We start from the raw sequence: 22,615 nt of genomic DNA on the forward strand, positions 1-22,615 counted from the left end.
ACTACCCCAAATGTATGACACTTGTACAAAGAGTTAATAATAGAGTGGTACATGGGAAAAATTACCTATTGCATGCTGTGAACTAATCTTTAACAGCAATATCTTACTACTGCCACACCAATACTAGGCGTAAATAATTGTCAAGCTCCAACCAACAGTATTCTTGGAATTCCTAAAGAAAATCCAGGGCTCCAAGACTACAAAAGTTTTACTTATTAATTTTATTTTCCAGAAACTTAAAACCTCCAGATTGTTCCTACACCCTATATGCCCTGAAACTCAGAGGTACAGTCTCTCCCAGAACATCCACCAGTTGTATTCCCCTACCCCATAATGTGGATGCTGCTTTTCAAAATCAAGTTGGGATGATCATGGCCCAAATATCCCTGAAGACTGAGAAAATGATGAAATGAGAGGGAGGAGTCGTAACAGAGAAGTTAGGATTTTAAAGATGACTAGGACTAATGAGTCATTCTATAAATTGTTTCTTTTTCATTTCTAGTGTACTAGAAGAGCCAAAAGGAAATACCTGAAATTGTGGAAGTGTAACCAATACTATCCTTTGAAATATGCTCTATAATTACCTGTTAAACTGTATTTTGAAATTTATCACTTTTCTGTATATACATTTCACAGAAAATGTTACAAAAAAAAAAAGGTTAGCTACATGAACTCCCTAAAGAAGGAAATGACATCTTTCCTCTTCGCATGCCCAGGGCCTTGCATGGCATCCGGTACGCAGTATGTGCTCAGGAAACGGTGAGGACGTCTTTTTGGTCCTTCCACATTTTTGTCCCAAGTGAGACTCCAACCTCTGTGAGAACCAAGACTACGTCTAATAAATAACCTGTACTCATCACCAAGCATTTATTGCAGCGTGAATTACACGTTCAGAGTTGATTCAAAAGTTTTAGTCAAGAAGTGAGTCTGGAGTGAAAGGAGAGGGGCTTGGGGACAAAGGACACACATTCCTTAGCAGCCCCTCCACAAGCCCAGGACTTGGGATAACTTGCATGGCTTCTGGTTTCTCCACAATTTTCTTCGATAAGAAATGTACCTGGACAAAGAACAGAAACATTTCCACCATCGCTGAACTCAGAAGGCAATTCATGAAAAAGACAAACGTCACTTACCGTCTGCTGAGCAGGCAGCAAGTCCACGGCCATTCCTCCCTTCCTCGTTTTCCCGTCAGGGGAGAGCAGATGCTGACGAGGCAGGTCTGGAGAGGAAAACAGGGTCACAAACCAAGTAAAAAGAGTGCTCACCCAGCCAATGCACCTCTAACAATTTACTATATCTGCATCTCCTCCCTTACACAAAGCACACAGACCAAACTGTTGCTTTGCTGCCCCTTCCAAACACAAATTCCACAGGTGCCACTCAGCATCCATAATTAGAACGAGCCCTCCTCTCCCGCAGACGAGGGGTGGCAACTCCACCTGCCCTATGGGGAGCAGAGGGACAGGTGTCTTGGCCACAGCTGCCTGCTGACTCTGCCCGAGTCTCCCATGGGCTCCTCAGGGTGCAGCATCCAGCAGCAGGTGCACCAGGGCCCTACGAGCTGGCTACGCTGTGTGGTCTCCTGCTGGCCACTGCCAGCCACCAGAGAAGGAAAACAGGTACCATATGATGCTCACATCCTCTGCACAGGATTCTTGTGCACACTTCATATATTATTTTTAATCTTCACAACAATTTCAGAAGCTTAAATCCTCCAGAGAGCTCCTATGCCAGCTAAGTCCCAAAACCCAGAGGCAAGAGCCTCTTCAAGAACATCATCCAGCTGCATCCCCTTTTCCCATAATGTCAACACCCCTTTTCACCAAGCAGAATTCAGGGTGGTCACTGCCCAAACATCCCTGAAGATTGGGAAAGTGATTAAACTAGAGGAAGGGGTAGCAAAAGACAAGATGGAATTTAACAAAGGATTAGAAATACTGATTATCTATATAATTTCTTTTTCTTAGCGGCTAGGGTATTAGAATAGTTAGAAGGAAAGAACTGAAACGGTGAGATTGTAACCCTTAACATTATTTGAAATTTGTTCTATAGCTACTTGTTAAATTGTAATTTTAAAGTTATCACCTTTTTGTATATATGTAATATTTCATAATAAGGAAATAACTGAAACTATGGTACTGTAACCCACAACATTCTTAAAAATTTCAGAGTTACCACCTTTTTGTATATGTCATATTTACAATAAGGAAATAACTGAATTTACGATACTGGATCCCATAGCATTCTTGGAAATTTCCTATATAATTACTTGCTAAATCCTACATTGAAAGTAAAAAAAAAAAAAAAAAGTTCCGAACAGCATGATTATTGATTATATAAAAGAGATCCCCCCTCCCCCCAAAAAATTGCTACCCCATTTTACAGTCGTGAGTGAAACCGAGAGCCCGAGGGTCCTGGTGACTTACCCAACGCCACCAAAGCTGTCAGTGGAGCGGCAGGGCCGGAGCCCCGGTGCTCAGCCAGGGCCCAGGCGAGCTGCGAGCCCGCTTCTCCGGCGGAGAGCGGCGGTGGAGGCCGCGCCGCCGCCCACCCGCGTCTGAGGACTGAGGGAGCTAATTCTTCCCAGGCGGGGCAGCTCCCTGCAGGGCCCCGCTGCTGCCGCCGCTCCGAGGACGGCGATTTCGGTTTCGCTCGGAAGCCTCGGCGGCGCCCACGGCAGCCCCGGCCTCACCTGCGGGCCCCGGGACGCCCCTGGCGACCCCCCGGCGTGGGGAAGGCCCGGCGGAGCCCACCGCCCCGGCCCCCGCGGCCCGCCGCCGTCTTCCCGCCCCGCTCCCACGGGGCGCGGCCACTGCCCTGAAGAAGCGCGCGGGAGCCCCCGAAGCCCAGGCGGGCGTCCTGGGGTCCCCCGGGTCCCCCGCTGCACGAGCCCCGAGGAAGGCCGCCCCCTGCGCCCGCAAGCCCAAAGAGCCCCCGGAGGACTACGACTCCCGGCATGCCTCGGGTCCCCGCGCACACTACATTTCCCAGAGGGCGCCGCGAGGCAGCGACTTCCGGGAGGGGAGCGTCCCCGCCCCCGGGGGAACGCCTGCGCGCGCTCCCGCGAGGAGTCCCGCTGCCGGCGTCGGTGGGAGCGCGCTTCTTAGCGGGAGAGGCGCGTGGTCCCCGCCGACCCCATCACTCCGGAGCTGTTTAGTTAGGCAAAATGATATGAACAAACAGAATCCGAATTTTAATGTCTCCAGGAGAATCGGTCGCTATAGCTCCCACCACTCGTTATGCTTTTTAATGATTATCAAGTGTACCACACACAGAAAAGTTAAAGAATAAAAGGAATTCCCATGTACCCAACACTCTGCCTACAAAACAGAACTTCACCAGAATTGCTGAGGACTTGCTTAGCTCGATGATTACCCCCTACGTGTGTGCCTGAACAATGGGTATTTACTTTGCAGGTTTTTAATCTTTATATAAATGGAATTTGGTACGTTTTTTTGTGTGTGTGACTTCTTTGACACTTTTTGATTCCTCTATCTCAATACATGCAAAGTTCATTTATTTTCACTGTTGCATAGGAATTATCTATCATTCATTCACTCAATAAAAAATAACGAACACCACCTTGCTCCAGACATTGTTCTAGCGTGAACAAAACTGGCAAAAACCTCTGCACTCATGCAGCTGAAATTATACTGGGGGAAAGGAAAAAAGGATAATAAACAAGAATAAAAGTATGTTTTAAGTGATGGGTGCTAACAAGAAAGAGAAAGGAAAGCAGGAAGTGGGGGTTGGAGGTGGAGAGTGGGTTGTTGCAATTTTTAATGAGTGGTTAAGAAAGGTTTCACTGAGATGAGGAATTGAGCCAAGTAAGCATCTGACAGAAGGAAAAGCAGATTCAAAGGCCCTGAGGTGGAAAGATTCCCGCCTGTTAGGAGAATAATAAGGACACTGCTGCTGGGGGAGAGCAGGAGAGAGAGTGTTAAGAGATAGGGGCAAGGGAGCCAGAGTATGTAAGCCCTTTATTGGTCGATATGTTCCTGGCTTCTACTCTGAATTAGGAGAGAATGCTCTGAGCAAGGGAGAGACACTTTCTGACTTCCGTTTTTAATGATCACTCTGCTGCAGTGAAAATACACTGAGAGTGTCCAATCAGGGTGCAGAAAGACCCATGATAAGAATACAGTGGTAATCCCTGAAAAAAACAGTGGTCGAGGCTGACTAGAAGTTATGAGAAATGGTTGCGTTCTGGATATTTTTGGTTTATCTTATCGGTAGTGTGAAAGAAAGAGGGGTCAGAGATGATGCCAAAGTTTTAGGCCTGAGCAGTTCAAGGAAGGAAATTGCCGTTAACCGAGACTGGGAAAACTATGGAAGAGCAGGTTTGGAGGGGCAAGAGTGGGTAGTTGGGTAGAGAAAGATGAAACCACTGACCACATTGTAGCTGTTATCTTATGTTCTGAGCTATTTATAACCTTGCTGTAACCAGATGCCTTCCTTGTCCCCCATTTACAGCCCTCCTTTCTAGCCAGTTTGGGCTTATCCCAGCTGGCATTTGTCAGTTTTCAAGGGTTTCTCGTGACTGCACTTACATACTCCCTATTAACCAATCAATATATGCCAACTTAAGTAATGTTACTATCTCTTCCTCCCTATGTTTAAATCCCATAAAAATCCTAAGCTCTTCACACTCAGGGAGACAGATTTGAGGGATGACTCCTGTCTCATTGCCAGTCAAACCTGTATTAAAGCTCTTTCTTTTCTTAAAATCCTGACTAGGATGGCAATACTCCCCAAAGCAAGCAACAGATATAACAGATATAACAGATATAACAGATTGGCAATACTCCCCAAAATTCCAATGACCTTTTTTGCAGAAATGGAAAAGTCAATCTAAAAATTCACATGGAATTTCAATTTCAAGGGTCTGCAGATACCCAAAGCAATATTGAAAAAGAAAAACAAAGTTGGAGAACTCACACTTCCTAGTTTCAGAACTTACTTCAAAGCTATAGCAATCAAACCAGTGTGACACAGGTGTAAGAAAGACACATAGACCAATGGAATAGAAGTGAGGGCTCAGAAATAAACACAAACCTCTACGGTCAACTGATTTTCAAAAAGGGTTGCAATATATTTCAGTGGGAAAAGAATTGTTTCTTTAACAAATGGTGCACATGCAAAAGGATGAAGTTGGGCCCCTACATAACTCTACATACAAAAACTAGAACAAAACGGATCAATTATCTAAATTTAAGAGCTTAAAACCATAAAACTCTTAGAATAAAGCATAGGGGTAATTCTATATGACCTTGGATTTGGCAATGGGTTCTTAGATTTGACACAAAAAGCATGAGCTACAACAAAAAAATTAGCTTAATTGGACTTCATAAAAATGAAAAAATACTTGTGCATCAAAGACATCAAGAATGTGAAAAGATAACTTAGAGAATGGGAGAAAATATTTGCAAATCATATATCTGATAAGGATTTAATATCCAGAATATATAAAGAACTCTTACAGCTCAACAACTAAAAAGAGAACAAGCAACCCAATTAAAAAATTGGCAATGGACTTGACTAGACATTTCTCCAAAAAAGATATATAAATGGTCAAAAAACACATAAAAAGATGCTCAACAACAATGGTCACTAAGGAAATGCAAATTAAAACCACAATGAGCTACCACTTCACACTCACTAGAATGACTTTAATAAAATAAAATGTTTAAAAAGCAGAAAATAAGTGTTGATGAAGATGTGGAGAGATAAAATCACTCACACATTGATGGTGGAACGTAAAATGGGGCAGCTGCTGCAGAAAAGAGTTTGGTGGTTCCTCAAGAAAAAATAAACAAAGAAATACCATATAAGCCAGCAATTCCATTCATAGACACATACCCAAGAAAAATGAAAATATATGTCCATGCAGAAGCTTGTACACAAATGTTTATAGCAGCATTATTCGAAACGGCCAAGAGGTGGAAATGTCTCAAATTTCCAACAACAGATGAATGGATAAATCAATTGTAGTGTATATACATACAATGGCATATTTTTCAAGCTTAAAAGACTGAAGTACTGATACATGCTACAACTTTTATGAACCTTGAAAAGACTGTAAGTGAAAGACTCCATGTCACTTATTGCATGTTTTCTTTTATACAATATATCCAGAATGGCAAATCCATAGAGAAAGAAGGGAGATTGTCGTTATCAGGGAACTGGGGTGGGGGGAATTGGGAGTGATTATTTAATGGATATGGCCTGCTTTTCTGGGGTGATGAAAAAGTTTTGAAATTAGAGAGCAATGGTGGTTGCACAACACTGTGAATACACTAAATGCATCTGCATTGTACACTTTAAAATGGTTGGTTGTATTTTATGTGAATTTTACCTTAATAAAAAAAAAGAATACCTCATCAATAAAATTATGAGCGATGACCCTGGGACTTTGACATTTGGCCAAGATGGAGAAACAGCAACTAGATTTATCCTCCCAGTTTTAGCAACTAAAAAACCTCACAAGAATATAAAATATGACACTCAAGATGTTGGACATGAAACAACAAAGGACAGCGATTGAGAAAAAGTAAACAAATGAAGTGAGTCCTATTATTGCCCCAATGGAATAGTTAATTTTGTGTGTCAACTTGGCTAGGTTACGGTGTCCAGTTGTTTAGTCAACCACTGGCCTAGGTGTTGCCACGAAGGCATTTTGTAGATATGATTAGCATCTACAATCAACTGAATTTAAATTAAGGCAATTATCCTTGAAAATGTGGGTGGGCCTCAATCACTCAGTTGAAGGCTATAAGAGCAAGAACTGTGGTTTCCAGAAGACATTCTGCCTCAAGGCTAGGCCAACTGCTCCTCTCTGGGTTTCCCACGTTAGGCCTTCAGAATTTGGACTGAAGACTGTGACATCACTCTTACCAGGATCTCCAGCCTGCTGGCCTGCCCTACGGATTTCAGACTTGCCATCTGCCACAAACATATAAGCCAATTCCTTAAAATAAATCTCTTTCCCTTTGGTCTCACACAGAAGTTGGAGTTTTAAAATACAGTCAATATCATCCTTTACCCTGTATTCTAATTTACCTTAGTCCTAACCAAGTCCATTTCACTCACGTATCTAATTGTAGTCTGATCTCTTTTTCAGCTTCTCTACAAGTTGCTGTGTGGAGTAATATTGACTTACAAAGCAGCTGATCTCTAATTCTGAGTTTCAGGTGTCACCCAGATACCCAAACTTCCAGGGAACTACCAGGTTATACACAAAGAGCACAGAATCTCAGAATTTAGAAGTAACAGTTGTATCTCAGGAATACATGTGACTGCTGTGAGCTTACAATCTAGGAACTTTTACTGTAAGCCTTGTACATGCTGTACTCCTGTACTCCTTAATCACTGATTGTCCAATCTCTGCCCCTGTTCTATCCCCGGATAACCTAGGCTCTCAAATTCAATTCTCAGCATTTGCTCATTACAGTTAGTTTATATTTGTGAGGCCTTACAATATTTGTCCCTTTGTTTTTGGCTTCTTTCACTCAACATAATGTCCTCACCATTCACTCACCTAGTTGCATGCCTCAGAACTTCATCCCTTCCCGAAGCCACTCAATAGTCTTTTGTACGTATACACCACAGTTTGCCCCTCCATTCATCTACTGATGTACCCATTGCAAGTCATGAACAGTTGCCACCGTAAACATCAGTGTGCAAATGCCTGTGTCTCTGCTTCCAGTTCCTCCAAGTATACACCATATAACGGGGTTGCAGGATCCTATGGCAGCTCCTGTGGATCCACCCCGCTGTGCTCCAGAGGGGCTGCACCATTCTTCTTCCCTGTCTCTCCGCATCTTCTCCAGCACCTGTGTCTTTCCGTGAATTCCTTAAACAGTTTTATTCACACACCTTACAATCCATCCTAGGTGAACTATCAATGGCTCCCAGTATAATCACGTAGTTATGCATTCACCAACACCGTCTATATGAGAACATTTCCATTTCTGATATTTATCTCTGTCTTCAACTCGGCATTTTAGGGACCTTCTCCAACCTGTATCTTCCTCCAAAGTTGTGAACAATTCAGAATTGTCCTTTTTGTTCCATTGATTTTCTGGGGAGATTTTCAGCAGCTGTCTACATTGCCATGTTGATGATGCCACCCTCCCCCACTGACTTTTGTAAAATCTTTTTTCCCCATTTTCCATATTTTTACGTGTTTCTATTTTTTTCTATACCTAGTGTTTTGGTTTGCTAAAGCTGCCAGAATGCAATATACCAGAAATCGATCGGCTTTTACAATGGCCGTTTATTAGTTCACAAATTCACAGTTCTAAGGCCATGAAAATGTCCCAAATAAGGCATCAACAGGACAACACCTTCCCTGAGGAAGGGCATCTGGGTTCCTCTGTCACATGGCAAAGAACACGGCCCGAGTCTGCTGGTGCTTTCCTGGGTTTCACTTCTGGTTTCCATCGCTTTTTCCAAAATATCTCTGAGCTGCTGTCTTAGCTTCTCTGAGCTCTCTCCAAAAACGTGTCTGCCTTTTATCCTCATAAAGGACTCCGCAAGGGAACTAAGACCCACCTTGAATGGGTAGGGCCACATCTCCATGGAAACAACCTCATCAAAAGGTCCCACCCACAAAAGGTCTGCCCCCCACAAGACTGGATTAAAAGAACTTTTTTTTTTCTGGGATACATAATAGATTCAAACCAGCATATCTAGCAATTGGTCTTCTCCATTATTTTTGTCTGAGACACACTCCTCTGGTCGCTCTGAATGCTCACATCAGTTTACAGCCAACACGATTTCCTGGTACAGGTCTAAGGGTAAGGTTTCTGTTCTTTTTTTTTTTTTTTTTGCTTTCTTCATTAGCAAAATATTAAAATATTAGACTTTGTCTAGCTGTTATATCTCTAACGTGTCTACATTTTAATTCTTTATTCTTTCCTCTACTTTCTGAGAGAACTGTTTAAATTTATCTTCCAATCAACAGATTCCAATTTTTCAAGTAGTTATTCTACTTTCCCACTCTAATGAAGTTTTTTATTTAAAAAAAAAAAAATTTCACTTTTTTGAAAATATGTCTACACTACCTAGAGCATCCATCCAAAAGTAAGAAGAAACCCATTATTCTGACCTGGTAGGTACTGGGTCCAGGGTGTAACTTGAGATCAGTAGTTTTCTTTTTTCTTTCACAATGAAGGAAAAAAAGAGGGGAAATTGTAGGAAAGAAGAAATCATTCTTAACTAGCATTCAGCAATTATAAAGGTTAAAGTAAGGTATCTGCATAGTGTTTAAGTTCAAATTACAGCTCCTCTTCAATCCCATTCTTTTAATCAGCTGATCTTAATGACGTCTACTACTGTAAAAATACAGAATCAGGGCTGGTGAACTAGCTATATTTGGGCAACACAAGGGTACACTGTTTAAAATATTCAAATATTACCACAAACCTAAATGTCATAAGAGAAACATGCTGTACACTTCTGTTTATCAGTCTATATAAACTCTCCCAGAAGTTTAAAGAATATTAAAATTGTACAGACACAATTGCGACTCAACACATGGTTGCAAACATTTGCTTACGAAAAGGAATGCAATTGACCTAAATGAAGAGATGTCCCAACTGGATGGGGCTAAAATAAAAATGCCCAAAGGAAAAGTCTGTCTGGGTGTTTCCAACATGACCGTACAAATATAAGTGGCAAGTCATGGAAACCTGTAAACAATTTTAAAAGTATCTTTTAATCCAGTTGCCTAAAGGAAATTGAAGTTACACTGGTTTCTTTTTCCTCACCTGTATCACTCTTCTGAAGCAGAGAGCTCAAAACAAATGTTGGAGATATGGCAGCTTCTGGACTCATGCCCCAGGCTGACTAGGGTTTTTTGTTTGTTTGTTTTTCCTGTTTTAGGCACAACCGATCTCTTGGAAATGGTACATAGTAGCACTTAAAGAATATTTTCAGAATAAAGAGAAAAATGTGGTATGTTACCCTTAGAGATGATGTGTTGTTTGGATAACCAAAATGTTTCTCCACGTAATTCTTGTTTAGCTGAGGCAGTGGTGGCAATACGAATCTAAAATTCCCATTATATCATTTAAAATAACAATAAAGCATATGGAAGAGAGCACCTCTCAACCCCCTCTGCCTCCAGGTACCTACTATGGGATGCCCATCACGGTCAAAGTGAAGGACTTGAGTAATCAGATCAAGGATCATCCCTTCAGCCTTGGATTCCCTCCAGGTGAAGGAAGACAGAACAGGTGTCAGTTGAGCTAACCTGTCAGCAGGTCACTTCTGGAGAAGGCAGCAATGAAGGCCTGGGCTTGTACCTAGGGACTTGTAGTGAAAAACATAAATATATTCCCCAATCACAGACTTTCCCATTTACAAAATGAAATGACTGTTTAGATAAGGAGCTTTCTGGACCAGCTGAAGGCACTTGCTCATGTATTATCAAGTTAAGACTTTTCTACTTGCATATTACACGCAGTAAACTAGGACTTTAACATATCAACAGGCTGGAAACTGCAAAATGTATTGTAATAAAATGACAACGCACTAGACTAGGTACTCAACTGGTATAAATATTCCTAGCTGACTTTCCATGTTAACAATAACAATATTCAGAATGGAGACATACTTACAGTTGATAGCACTGTGTGAAAAAATGATGGCTGACTTGGTATCAAAAGGGCTTATTAAGTTTTCTTCTCGTTTTCTATACATTAACCAGGAAAATTGTCTCAATCATGTCCTTTGTCACAAAAGAAAATCCTGTATCATGTTGCATTGTGTAAATCTGTCTCTCTAGGGGACTTCATCCATCCAGATGCATGTAGATTTTATACATCTACACATACATCTACATTCTATATAGACATATGCATATTTATACACCCACACACATATACATCCATCCATTGTAAAAACCCTGAGTGCATGCTGACACCAAAACTACAGGGTTTATTCTACTCTCCTCTTTCCATATGTCTATCTCCCTTCTCTGGCAGTGAGATACCTGACTCCCATAATCTACAATATGTTTATATAGCCATTTAATCTGCCAGCCCTTTTGCCAAGGTTGGATTAAGTTCATCTTTTTATAGATTCCTCAAGGACTCATAGGAATATAATTCCTTAGTCTCTTGAACAGTTTAAATGTTTTTTCCATAGCCTGGGTACTTGAAGGCAGTTTGGCTGGATATAACATCCTTTGTTCACACTTTCTTTGACTTTTGCTAAATGCTGCTTCATATTTTTCTTTCTTTGTATGTTGTTTGTGAGAAGTTAGATACCAGTCCAATTCTCTTGGCCCCATAAGTTATTTGATATTTTTGCCTGTAAGCCATGAGGATTTTTTTTTTTCCATCTTTAGTTTCATAGTTTACTAGGCTGTAACTTGGAGCTGCTCATTGTGGGAAATTTTTCTTTGTTCCCACTGGGCACTATCAATATATAGATTTGGGTCTTCATTAATTTCCAGAAAGCTTTATATATGGGTTTAAACATTAGTTTTGTTCCTGTCTTGTCTTCTTCAGAGGATCCTGTCTTCCCTTTCTAACTCTTGCTGACCTTTGTCTTCTTTATTTACTTCCTTATCACTCAATTGCTTTTTTATTTTTCAATGCTACTTATGTTTTGTTTTCCCTCAAATATATTGAGTGCCTTGTTCTACAGACGTCACTAACATAATTTTGTATTTTTTCCTCTACTTTTACCTTAGTTCAGTCAACTGTTACATTTCTAATTTTTGTCCATTTCTACTCTAATGTTTTGAAAAATCTGATTTAAATAAGTATTTTTCATTCAGTTTGGAACATTGTATTAGAGTTTTCTTTTGCTTTGCCATTGGAATTTGGGGGAGGAAATCCAACAGTTGAATTTATTTAGATTCTCATTTTCTATTTTCCTTTTGTAACATTTTAACTTATCAAAGAAGTCTGCTGACAAGAGTTGATGGTTTGGGATTCTATACAAGATTTGTACTTCAAGTGTACCTACTGCTACCAGTGTCAAAAGCATGATTTCTTTACCAGATTATGTGGGGGAGGGGAACTTGTGGGGTTTTGATTTTTTTTTTTCTGGCAGAATCTTACATTTCCTTTTCTTACCACTTTCCCCTGTGACACCTGAGTTCCACACTACCTGATGCTCTTCTCCCCCTGAAGCATTACCTCCTCACATCTTGCATGCACTTTTAGGTTCTTCCTTATATTTAGTGCTAATATTCCTTTTCATATTTTCACACATAGAGCAGATTTTCTCTTCCTGATGGTGGTTTTATATTTTAGGAACACCACCGGCTCTCCTATTTTGTCCTCCACAACCTTCTTGTTATTTTAAAGGGTATGATTGGAGTTTTAAATTTATACCATCATTTCTGTTTTTGAATATTGGTCTCCAACTTTCCTTTATATGCTTTCCTTGCCTGATTTTGGCACTAGATTATATTAGCATCCTCATACACTATCTTCTCTGAAAGATTTTGCATAATGTATGAATGACCTGTTTACTTTGACAGCTCTTAACTTAAACATAACTGGACCTAATTTTTCTTTGTGGAATGTTTACTAAGATTTATTATTATTAATTTTTTTTTTTTTTTTTTTTTTTTTTTTTTTTTTGGTGATTTTAAGAATAGTGATACTTTCTTGTTTGGGATAGTTATATTTTCCGAGGAACTTTACCATTTGTTTTACAACTTATTGGAGTAAAGATGGTCACAGTAGTCTCTTTCTTAATTTCTGCTTTAGTTGTGGGGCTCCTTTTTCTATTGCTAAAATTGCTTTTGCTTCTACGATTTTTTGTTAATCTCACCACATATTTTTAACTGTCATTAGTCATTTCAAAATACCTATACCATTCTCTCTATTACATACTTTTCAATGTTTATAACTTCTGCTTTTATATCCAGTGTCTATATTCTATTTTCTTTGGGCTTATTTTAATTTTTTTAACTCATTCAATTTCAGCTGTTAACTTCTTGTACAATCATCTAGTGCTGCTGATTTCCTCAAAACACCTTTTAGTGAAATCCCACAATTCTTGATAAGTAGCATTTTCATTATCACAAGTATCTTTCAATTTCCACAACAATTTCTTTTTTAACTTGAGTCACTCGAAAACAACTTTAAAATATCCAAAGATTTTTAAAATTACTTTCCATACTGATTTCTAATTTAATTACATTATGAACAAAGAATTTGGTCTATATGCAACTTCTGTTTTGAAATTTGATGAAGCTCACCTTGTGTTCTGGTAGGTTTAAATAAGATCTAGTGTCCCAGAACATAATACCCCAACTGTTCAGATTTCAATAGAAAAATCACTTGGAATACAAAGAAACAGGAAAGTCCTATATTGAATGAAAAAAAAGACAACAGATGCAAATTCCAAGATGTCAGAAAATTATCTGACAAAGTTTCAAAGCAGCCATTATAAACATTTCAACGAGTAATTGCAAACATGCTAGAAACAAATAAAAAAGACTCTCAGCAAAGAAACAAAGTCTCAGCAAAGAAAAAGATATAAAGAACCAAATGGAAATTTTATAACTGAAAAATACAGTAACCAAAATAAAAACTCAATGGACAAGTTCAACAACAGAATGAAAGAGACAGAGGAAAGAATCAGTGACCTAGAAGACAGAATAGAAATTACTCAATATCAGCAAAAATTTTAAAATAAATTAACATAGCCTCAAGAACCTGAGCATCTAATTAGAATATAAGATGAAAAACCTGAAGGAACATTTCACCAGATTACACAGATGGCAAATAAGCATATGAAAACATACTCATCATTAGCCATTAGGCATAATGCAAATTGTAACCACAATAGGAGGATTACCTATTGATTAGAATAGCTAAAGTAAAAAATAGTCTCAACTCCAACAACTGCAAATGCTAAAAAGAATGTGGGAAAACTAGTCCCCTCATACCTTGGCAGTTTTTAAAGATACAAACATGTAACTACTATATTACCCAACAATTATACTTCTGGACATTTATCTCAGAGAAATGAAAACTTATGCTCACACGAAAACCTGCACACATTTAGAGCAGCTTTATTCATAATAGCTGAAAACCTGGAAATGACTCAGATATCCTTCAGTGGGTGAATTTTTAACCAAACCATGATTCACCCACACCATACAATAATACTCAGTAATCAGCAGAGAAATGATCTACAGATAAACACAACATTGATATGATGACTTTCTTTTCTTTCTGATGAACAGCTTAGAGAGCAGAAAAAAAACAACACAAACATGTTAACCAAGTACAGAATGTGCTTTTGACTATGAAAAAAAATCAGTGAGTGAGGTAGCTACAGGTCACTTGCATACAATTTCCTCTTCAGTCTCTTAAGTACAACTGATTGCATAACACTTAAGTTTAAGTTTACAAAAATAGATTTCAATATTTATCTGAAGTCTGGATTTCATGGCTGTATTTTTAAATAAGTTAGCATGCTTCCCAAGGATGCTTACATAAGCAGGTTGCTGAAAACAAAAGAATACTGTCCCTTTGATCTAACAAACTCTCAATATCACAGTGAGTAAGGAATGTACCAATTTAAACTTAGGATATATATTAAAAATTTTTATAAAAACTTCCAAATATTCCCAAGGTTACTTTGTATCATTAAGTCTCTGATGAGGCCAATATTTTGATGTTTTCCCCATAATTGATTACATTTCATCACCTTGTCAGGATGAATTGATACTCCATATGGAATGAACTTCAGTTGAAAGATTTTCCACATGCACTCCTATTTATACAGTTTCTCTCCAGTATGAGTCCTCTGATGATTAGTAAGGGATGAGCTCTGACTAAAAGCTTTCCCACATTCTTTACATTTATAAGGCTTTTCTCCTGTATGAATTCTCATATGTGTCATAAGGGATGAACTCTGTCTGAAGGCTTTCCCACATACTTTACAGTTAAATGGTTTCTCTCCAGTATGAATTCTCTGGTGTTGAATTAGAGCTGAGCTTTGGTTGAAGGCTTTTTCACAGTCATTACATTTATAAGGTTTCTCTCCACTATGAATTTTTCGATGTGTATTAACTGCCGAGTGGGAACTGAAGGCTTTTCCACATTCTTTACAGTTATACGGTTTCTCTCCAGTATGAATTCTGTGATGTATATTAAGCCGTGAAATCCAGGAGAAAGCTTTCCCACATTCATTACATTTGTAGGGTTTCTCTCCAGTGTGAATTCTTTGATGCTGTATAAGAGCTGAACTTTGGCTAAAGGCTTTCCCACATTCTTTACACACATAAGGTTTCTCACCAGTGTGTATTCTCTGATGTATAATAAGGGCTGAGTGGTAACTGAATACTTTTCCACAGTCATTACAACGAAAGGGTTTCTCTCCAGTATGAATTCTATGATGTCTACTTAGCCGTGATATTGAGGTAAAGGCTTTTCCACATTGACTACATTCATATGGTTTCTCTCCAGTATGAATTCTATGATGTTGAATAAGAGATGAGCACTGACTAAAGGCTCTTCCACATTCATTACACTTATAGGGCTTTTCTCCAGTATGAATCCTCTGGTGATTATTAAGGGATGAACTACCTTTAAATGTTTTTCCACATACATTGCATTTATAGGGTCTCTCTCCAGTATGCATTCTCTGATGTCCAATAAGAGATGTGCTGAAGCTGAAGGCTTTTCCACATTCCCTACATATGTAAGGTTTCTCTCCAGTATGAACTCTTAGGTGCTGAGTTAGGGATGAGCTTTGGCTGAAAGCTTTCCTGCATTCCTTACATTTATAGAGCTTCTCTCCAGTATGGATTCTCTGATGTTTACTCAGGGAAGAACTGTGGAGGAAGATTTTCCCACAGACATTACATTTATAACATTTACGTGCTGTGTTGATTCCCAGCTGTTTAAGTAGAATTGAAAACTGCTGTAAATAGGGCTTCCGTCCTCGGGAAACAACTTTGGGTTTTCTAATAAGTGATGATTTTAGACCAAGAGTTTTCCCAAATTCAATACCTTTAAAGCTCTTTTCCTTTGTGTAAGTTTTTTTGATGGTAACTAAGACTTTAGTGAAAGGTTTATTCTTTCTGCCTTGTTGTTTCTCCAACTTGCCCTCATATATGTAGGTTTTCCCCAACTTGAAGTGAAAAGGACCACGATCTATGAGTTTTTTCATTATCACTCCCTCATTTTCTTCAGAAACTGTGGTTCCAAGCAAGCTCTCTCGTCCTAAAATAAACAAAATGTAAATCTCCCTTGCACTGAGAATAAAGAAAAGTGACATCAAAGTACATTAAGACAGCTAATAAATATGACCCCAGAATCTCAGGAAAGAGTAGAAAAACAAAGGGTAAGAGAAGGAAGCAGAATGGAAGACATTTATCGGTGGGAAGGATCCAAAAGAAGGATCCAAAGAAACTATTGCAGGTTGGCTGAGAAACTCAGGAAATCTCTTCCAGCAGGAGGAAGAGCTAGGCTTGATCTAGTAACAAAGCACAGGTTATCAGGACATAGGGTATTTCTGACTACAGTAAGTTGTGTTATTACTTGGCTTCATCTCCCAGGTTAGCCACCAGTACACTTAAGGCAAATCCCAAGGGAAAACTGCAGAGTGGCTATAAATAAAATGTGAATGGGACATTGTCCTAAACAGCTCTGTGAAACACAGGGTCTCAGGTAGTGCTGCTTTGGGACTCATCTAAACTTCACGTGAATATAGTCACTGTTACATTTGGAATTCAGCCCACCAGAATTTTTTTGTATATAAATAAAACTTTTAATTAAAAAATAAAAGTGAGTTGAAACTAAGCTTCTCTCTGCTGCCATTACATCTAAAAAATCATGGGCTTCTCTTCATGTCAATAAACATAGGGTGACATCATCTTTATGGTTATATAATATTCCAATGCATGAACATATCAAAGTTTAATAAATTCCCTTAGAGTCATTTAGCTTTCTTTTTCCCCAATAACTCATGCTAAAGCAACATTCTTTTACACCAACTTTGAAACTTTGCACAATTATGGAATTATTTTACTAAAATAAATTTCTAAACCTGGAATCAATATTAATGAATGTAAACAAACTGCCTCCAGAAAGACTGTATCAATCAAAATCCCAACAGGGATTCTGGTTATCACTCAGAGCAGTAATAAAACACTGGATAGGTATTTCTTAAATTTTTGGTAGTTTAATAAGGGCAAAATGGAATCTCCCTGATTTAATCAGAATTTCATTGATTACAATGAAGTTGAATGTTAAAAAAAAAAATCCATGGTGGATGATTAATTCACATTGTTCACCTGGTTTTTCAATCATAATGTTCATGCCTTTGTACTGTAACTATTTGCTTTTTGGACTTTTTATTCCTTTTATCTTTCTGCAGGTTGAAAGAAAAGGACAACAGACAACAGATCAAAGCCACATGAAGAAATAAAGATACCTGGTGAGAGTAACAACATGGGTAAATATGAATGCCAGGACAACTGTATTTTTGCTTTGTAACTCCACTTTTTACTTTTATGAGACTGAAAAGGCAAATACATAAAACAAAATGTAATGAGATACCTATAATTTTGGACTCAATGTATAAACATGTAATTTGTGACAAGAACTACATAAAGACTGGGGGACAGAGACGTATAGGAATATAGTTTGTGTATACTATTGTGGTAAAGTTGGTATCAAAGCAAATGAGGCTGTTACAGATTTAGAATGTTAAATTTAAACTCTATGGTAACTACAGAGAAATATAGGAGAATATGCTAGGTCACAAGGACAGAAATTAGAGAACAAGATGCCAGGGGCAGAGGGAGGAAGAATGAGGAGTTAACGCATAACGGGTGCTGCGTCTCTGTTTGGGGAGATGAGTAAGTCTTAGCGACAGAAGGTGGTGAGGGTATCACGATATTATGAATGTGATTAATCCCAGTGAACGGAATTCTCGAGGGCGGTTGAAATGGGAAATATATATTGCATATATATTCCCATTTATATAAAAAAAGAGAAAGAAAGAACAACTAAAGAGACAGCGAGAATTAAATGCAATACGTGAGCCTAGATGGGATCTGGCAAAGGAGGAAAAAAGCTCAAAGGGACATTATTGGGACACATAAGAAAACTGGAATATGGACTGTAAACTTTATATAAATGTTAAATTTCCTAAGCTTGATTAACTGCACTTAAGGTGGCTACATAACTGAATATCCTTGTACTCAGAAAATGGACATGGCAGTATTAAGTGCTCAAGGAGCATGAGGTATACATCCTACATTTAAAGGTTCAAAAAATGGATTGATAAATAGACAGGCAGACAGACAGATAAATGGATTGACAGAATGATGGACAGATTGAATGATACAGTAAATGTGGCAAATGTTAAAATTGGTGGTTCTTGGTATCTGTGGGGATACCGATATGCTGGAGTTCTCTGTATGGGGTTTGTATTATTTTTGTAACTGTCCCTTAAGTTTGAAAGTATTTCAAAATAAAAAGTTTTAAAAAAAAATAGAAAGTGTGTCTAACGCACTAAAGCAATATAATTTAAGAAAGTGACCAATTCAGTAAAACAAGAAAAAAAAGATATACCACAAACTTTATATATTACATATTGCATTACATATTCTGCATTCCGATGATAGGGGAAATTGACGAAAGTATAACCTATTTGACTCTCGCTCTGAATCGTTTGGATCAAGTAATCACTGAGGTAGAGAGACAGGCTACGCCCTCCCCAGCGTTCCCTCCTGGACCCAGCACCTCAGGAAGCTCTGGGCCAACGTCTCCGGAGCGCGGCCTCCCCACCCACCACCACCCTTTCCCAATTACTCAGTTGCTCACCTGGACATGGGCCTCGAGGAGCTCTTTCCACCATCCAGGGATCTTCCCCCTGCTGCAACTGGGAGATGACCTTTGGTTTGGAAAACGGAATTCCTGTTCGTGAACAAGAAAAAGAAAGTGAATACAAATAGCAAACATGAGTGGCCACCCTGGGACTCAGATCCCGCCCTAGAGTCTCCAGACAGACAGACACTCCGAGGTGGCAGAGAGGTTTGTTCTGAGGGGGGCTTAAAATTGGCCTCCAGAGGATGGTGGTCTCAGGAAGACAGGGCTCTAGAGCCCCGTGTGGGACTCAGGAGGAAAGAGCTAAGGGAGCAGGAGACGAGAAAAGCACAGTAAAGATGCCCACCACCAACCCTACCAACCCAAGGGAAACAGCCACCACCATTCCCTGAGCCCACCTCAGGGTGACCCTGGCCAAGCCCTCCAAGTGTCCTCCTAGAAGAGGGCACTAAGATGCTCCCATGGCCAATTCTGGACCCCTGGGAAGGCTCCTTACCCAGCGACACCAGGCTGCTGTAGTTCTCCAGCATCACCTCCCGGTACAGGGCTCTCTGGGCAGGGTCCAGGTGCCCCCACTCATCCTGGCTGAAGAGCACGGCCACATCCCTGAACGTCACAAACTCCTGTAACGGCAAACCCATTCCTGCTCACCCGGGACCATCCCTGCAATGGGATGCCTAAGAAGCAATCCTCTCACAACTCAGGGCTCCGAGTGTCTCAAGTCAAGAATTTCCTGACAACTCTCAGTTACTGAGCATGTATTTATCATACATCTACTAAGAACCAAGCACTGGCCCTCAGAGAGCTTAAACCCAGCAGCCAGGTGAGAGGAGCCCTCAAAACCCTTGCACAAAACCAGAATGATAAACTGAACTTTAGACTCACAAATGTGTAACCGTCCTAGACCAAACTCTAATTTTCCAGATGAGACGTGAGAACCAGGTTTTAGAAGGGGGCTCCAGCACACTCTCCTAAGGAGAAACAGGTGAGAGACCAGCTGGCTTCCTGGAAGGGAGACCAGTCACCTGTCCCAGCCTTTTCCACTGGGACACCTCTGCGTCCCAGGGGAGAAGACACTGACAACCACAACGAGAATGCCCCAGATGTGGCTTTGTCACCCAAAGGTGGTGGGCTGCACAACATTTCAACAAGAGACAGCTGAGGGGACCTGGGGGGTGGGTGGGTTTTCCCTCTCCACCCAGGAAGCCTCTCTTCTCCTTCAAACTCTCTCCTGCCTCTTTGGACCACAAGCTACCTCTTTTGTATTAATGGGCCCTTATTCTCTTCATAAAACATCATTGTGTTAGGAAAAAAAAAATTAGAAAAGATCAATAAACAAAAGAGAAAGGAACATCAATCACGCTAACTTTACCATCCCCATGTTTACATCCCCATAAACCCCATAAACCCCAACGCCAGAGCTATTCCCTCACCCACCAGTGATTCAAAGTGCACGAAAGGGCAGAGAGAGAAGAAATCACTGAGGACCAGAAACTTCCCGCCTCGGAGACTGTGCCCCTGAACCACTGCTCTCGGGGTGACTTCTGGATGCCTCTGTTCCCCACTGTCCTGAGGTGTGAGCTCAGATAGCCCCACTGCTAAGGACTCTTCCCTGCCCACACCAGCTGATGGAGAATTCTTCTTTCTTGGATCTTCCTAGAAAACCACCTGGGACCTCACCATGTCCTGAGTTCCCTGAAGGCAGAAACACACCTTCAACCTCCTTACAAATCTTTGGAGGGACTTCCAGGGGCACAGTGAGCATCAGGGTAGAAGCTCACTCAATTCCTAGTCCACCAGCACTCACTGGGTGAATTCACAACGATACTGGCCCTGAGGTAAGGGAAACACCTTCCTTCAGGAGTTCCTCGCCCCCCAGGTCCTCAGGAGGGGGTCCCTCCACGGCCCTCATTGCCTAGAGAAGCTCAGCAAGACACCCAACCGGGTTCGCCACCGTGCATGCAGAAGGCAATTCAGGAGAGAAGGACTGCACTCACCTGAGCCCGGGCTGGCAGCAGCCGAGTGGCCATTTCCCCTGCGGCCCCTCTCCGAGGAGGGCAGAGGGCCCACGGGGCACCTGGAACAGACAGAGAAGCTGCAGGTCTCTCCGCCCCGCCTGCACCACCGCCCTGGGCAATCCCACCTGCACAAGCACTCGCACACGAAGCCCGAGGGACCCGAAGCAGCCCGAGCCCTCCCTGGTGAGAGGGACCCCGACATGGCCACCAAAACCAGAGGACGGGCCGCCCGCCTCCCACCCAGGGCAACACCGAGGACCCGAGCTAAGGGGCTCAGGCGTGCGGGGCTCACACAGACGTCAGCGCAACCAGACGCGACACGCTTTCCACACGCCTGCATCAGGGCACTGCTAATGGAAAAATAAAAAAGAAATTGGAAAGTTTCTTCATTTCAGAAATCGCCAAGCCAAAATGTGCCCTTTCTTCCCTCCCTCTTGCACGTTTTATTTGCTTTATGGAGAATTATCAGAGCTGCTTTGATGTAAAAGAAACATTACCCCAATCCCCCACACCCCAAAAAAGAAGCCTAGAAATGAATTTAAAATTGAGAGAAACGGGAAGCAAGCTAGGAAACGGACAAAATCACTCTAAATAAAACGGAAAACAGCTAAGTCGCTCTAGGAGTCACTCTAGGAAAATAAAGCCAAACAAGCAGGTTGGCAAAAGCGGATAAAAATAAAACAAAGTTCTGAGGGGAGGAAACGAGGAAGGAGTAAAAGCCACAATCCGCCCCAGGGCTCATCAAGCCTGAGGCAGGACTCGGTTCTCCGCCTCCCTCTGCGGGGCGCCGGGCTGGGGGTCCCGGGGTCTCCCGGCCCCAGGGTGACGCCCGCTCCGGCGCGTTCACCTGCCGAGGCCGCGGCGGCTCGGGCATCCCGGGCAGGGACGCGGCCCGTCGTCGGCCCCCGGGCCCGCCATCCCCGCCGCCCGTACCTGGGCCCCCGGCGGCGCAGGACTCGAAGCTGCAGACGGAACCAAAGAGCAGCGGAACCAGCCGCTCGGGCTCCCGCAGGCTCCCCGCCGGCGCGGCCCGGGGCGGAACTGCGCCTGCGCACCCGCGAGCTACTCGCCTCCCGCGTGCCCGGACGCGGAATGACTACCCCTTTTTCCTCTCGGACTCTATTTCCCAGGCTTCTCCGCGGCGCGCATCTCTACGGCGTCCGAGAAGGGCCACGGCGAGGAAGGCTGGAGAAAGCGGGATTTCAGGAATCGGAGGGGGCTGAGCACGTCTTTCAACGCGAGCTGCCTCCCTCCACTTTGCTTCCTCTCGCGCACCCGTTTTGCTCAGAATTATAATGACGATAATAAGAGGGAGAAGTGCATGTGTTAACAGGCGTGGAAGACTAGCGGCTCAGGGCTGATGGTTCTTGGGTGGTGAGACGGAACTGTTAGGATGTTTTACACATTTTTGTATTGAAAAAGTATGCCCAGATTTTGTAAGCTAGAAAAGATACATTTCCAACTGCGCTCACAATGGAGAAAAAACAAAAGCATAAACCCAGCAGTTCCCTTTTCAGGGCACTCGTTACTTCTTTCAGAGTGGCTCCAAGCCTGCCGTCCAGCCTTGACTGGATGTCACTGCTAGTGTCCCAGCTCTGGCACGTCTTCTCCAGGACAGGACGGCAATGTCTTTCCAATGCAATCATCCAGGAAGATAAACTCCGTCTCCCGATTTCCTGGAGAGATGGGTCTAACTTCATAGTCACCGGACTCCAAATTGCAAATTAACCTCTGGTCGTATGAAAATAGTAAAATGAGAAGTAGAAAAATTAGTTTACC

The 22,615-nt window shown here is 41.5% G+C and overlaps 1 protein-coding gene and 1 long non-coding RNA gene across 2 annotated transcripts in view; both read right to left on the reverse strand.

The window, feature by feature from the left end:
• ZNF879 (zinc finger protein 879) overlaps positions 1 to 21,669 on the reverse strand; it is a 54,087-nt gene extending 32,418 nt beyond the window's left edge. Inside the window, exons 1-4 of the mRNA XM_037817740.1 lie at positions 20,816 to 21,669; positions 19,315 to 19,441; positions 18,816 to 18,908; positions 14,762 to 16,205 (exon numbers count right to left, since the gene is read on the reverse strand). Coding sequence (XP_037673668.1) covers positions 14,762 to 16,205; positions 18,816 to 18,908; positions 19,315 to 19,441; positions 20,816 to 20,848 — 1,697 coding nt within the window. The 5' untranslated portion in view covers positions 20,849 to 21,669. The remainder of the gene's footprint in view (positions 1 to 14,761; positions 16,206 to 18,815; positions 18,909 to 19,314; positions 19,442 to 20,815) is intronic.
• On the reverse strand, positions 854 to 2,905 carry LOC119520004. The gene is made up of 3 exons (XR_005214115.1): positions 2,427 to 2,905; positions 1,134 to 1,219; positions 854 to 1,057 (listed from the first exon to the last, which is right to left on the reverse strand). It is a non-coding gene; the product is annotated as an uncharacterized LOC119520004 (long non-coding RNA).
• Positions 21,670 to 22,615: the final 946 nt, after the last annotated feature.

Source organism: Choloepus didactylus, chromosome 24 (genome assembly GCF_015220235.1).
Source record: "Choloepus didactylus isolate mChoDid1 chromosome 24, mChoDid1.pri, whole genome shotgun sequence".
NCBI classification, from domain to species: Eukaryota; Metazoa; Chordata; class Mammalia; order Pilosa; family Megalonychidae; genus Choloepus; species Choloepus didactylus.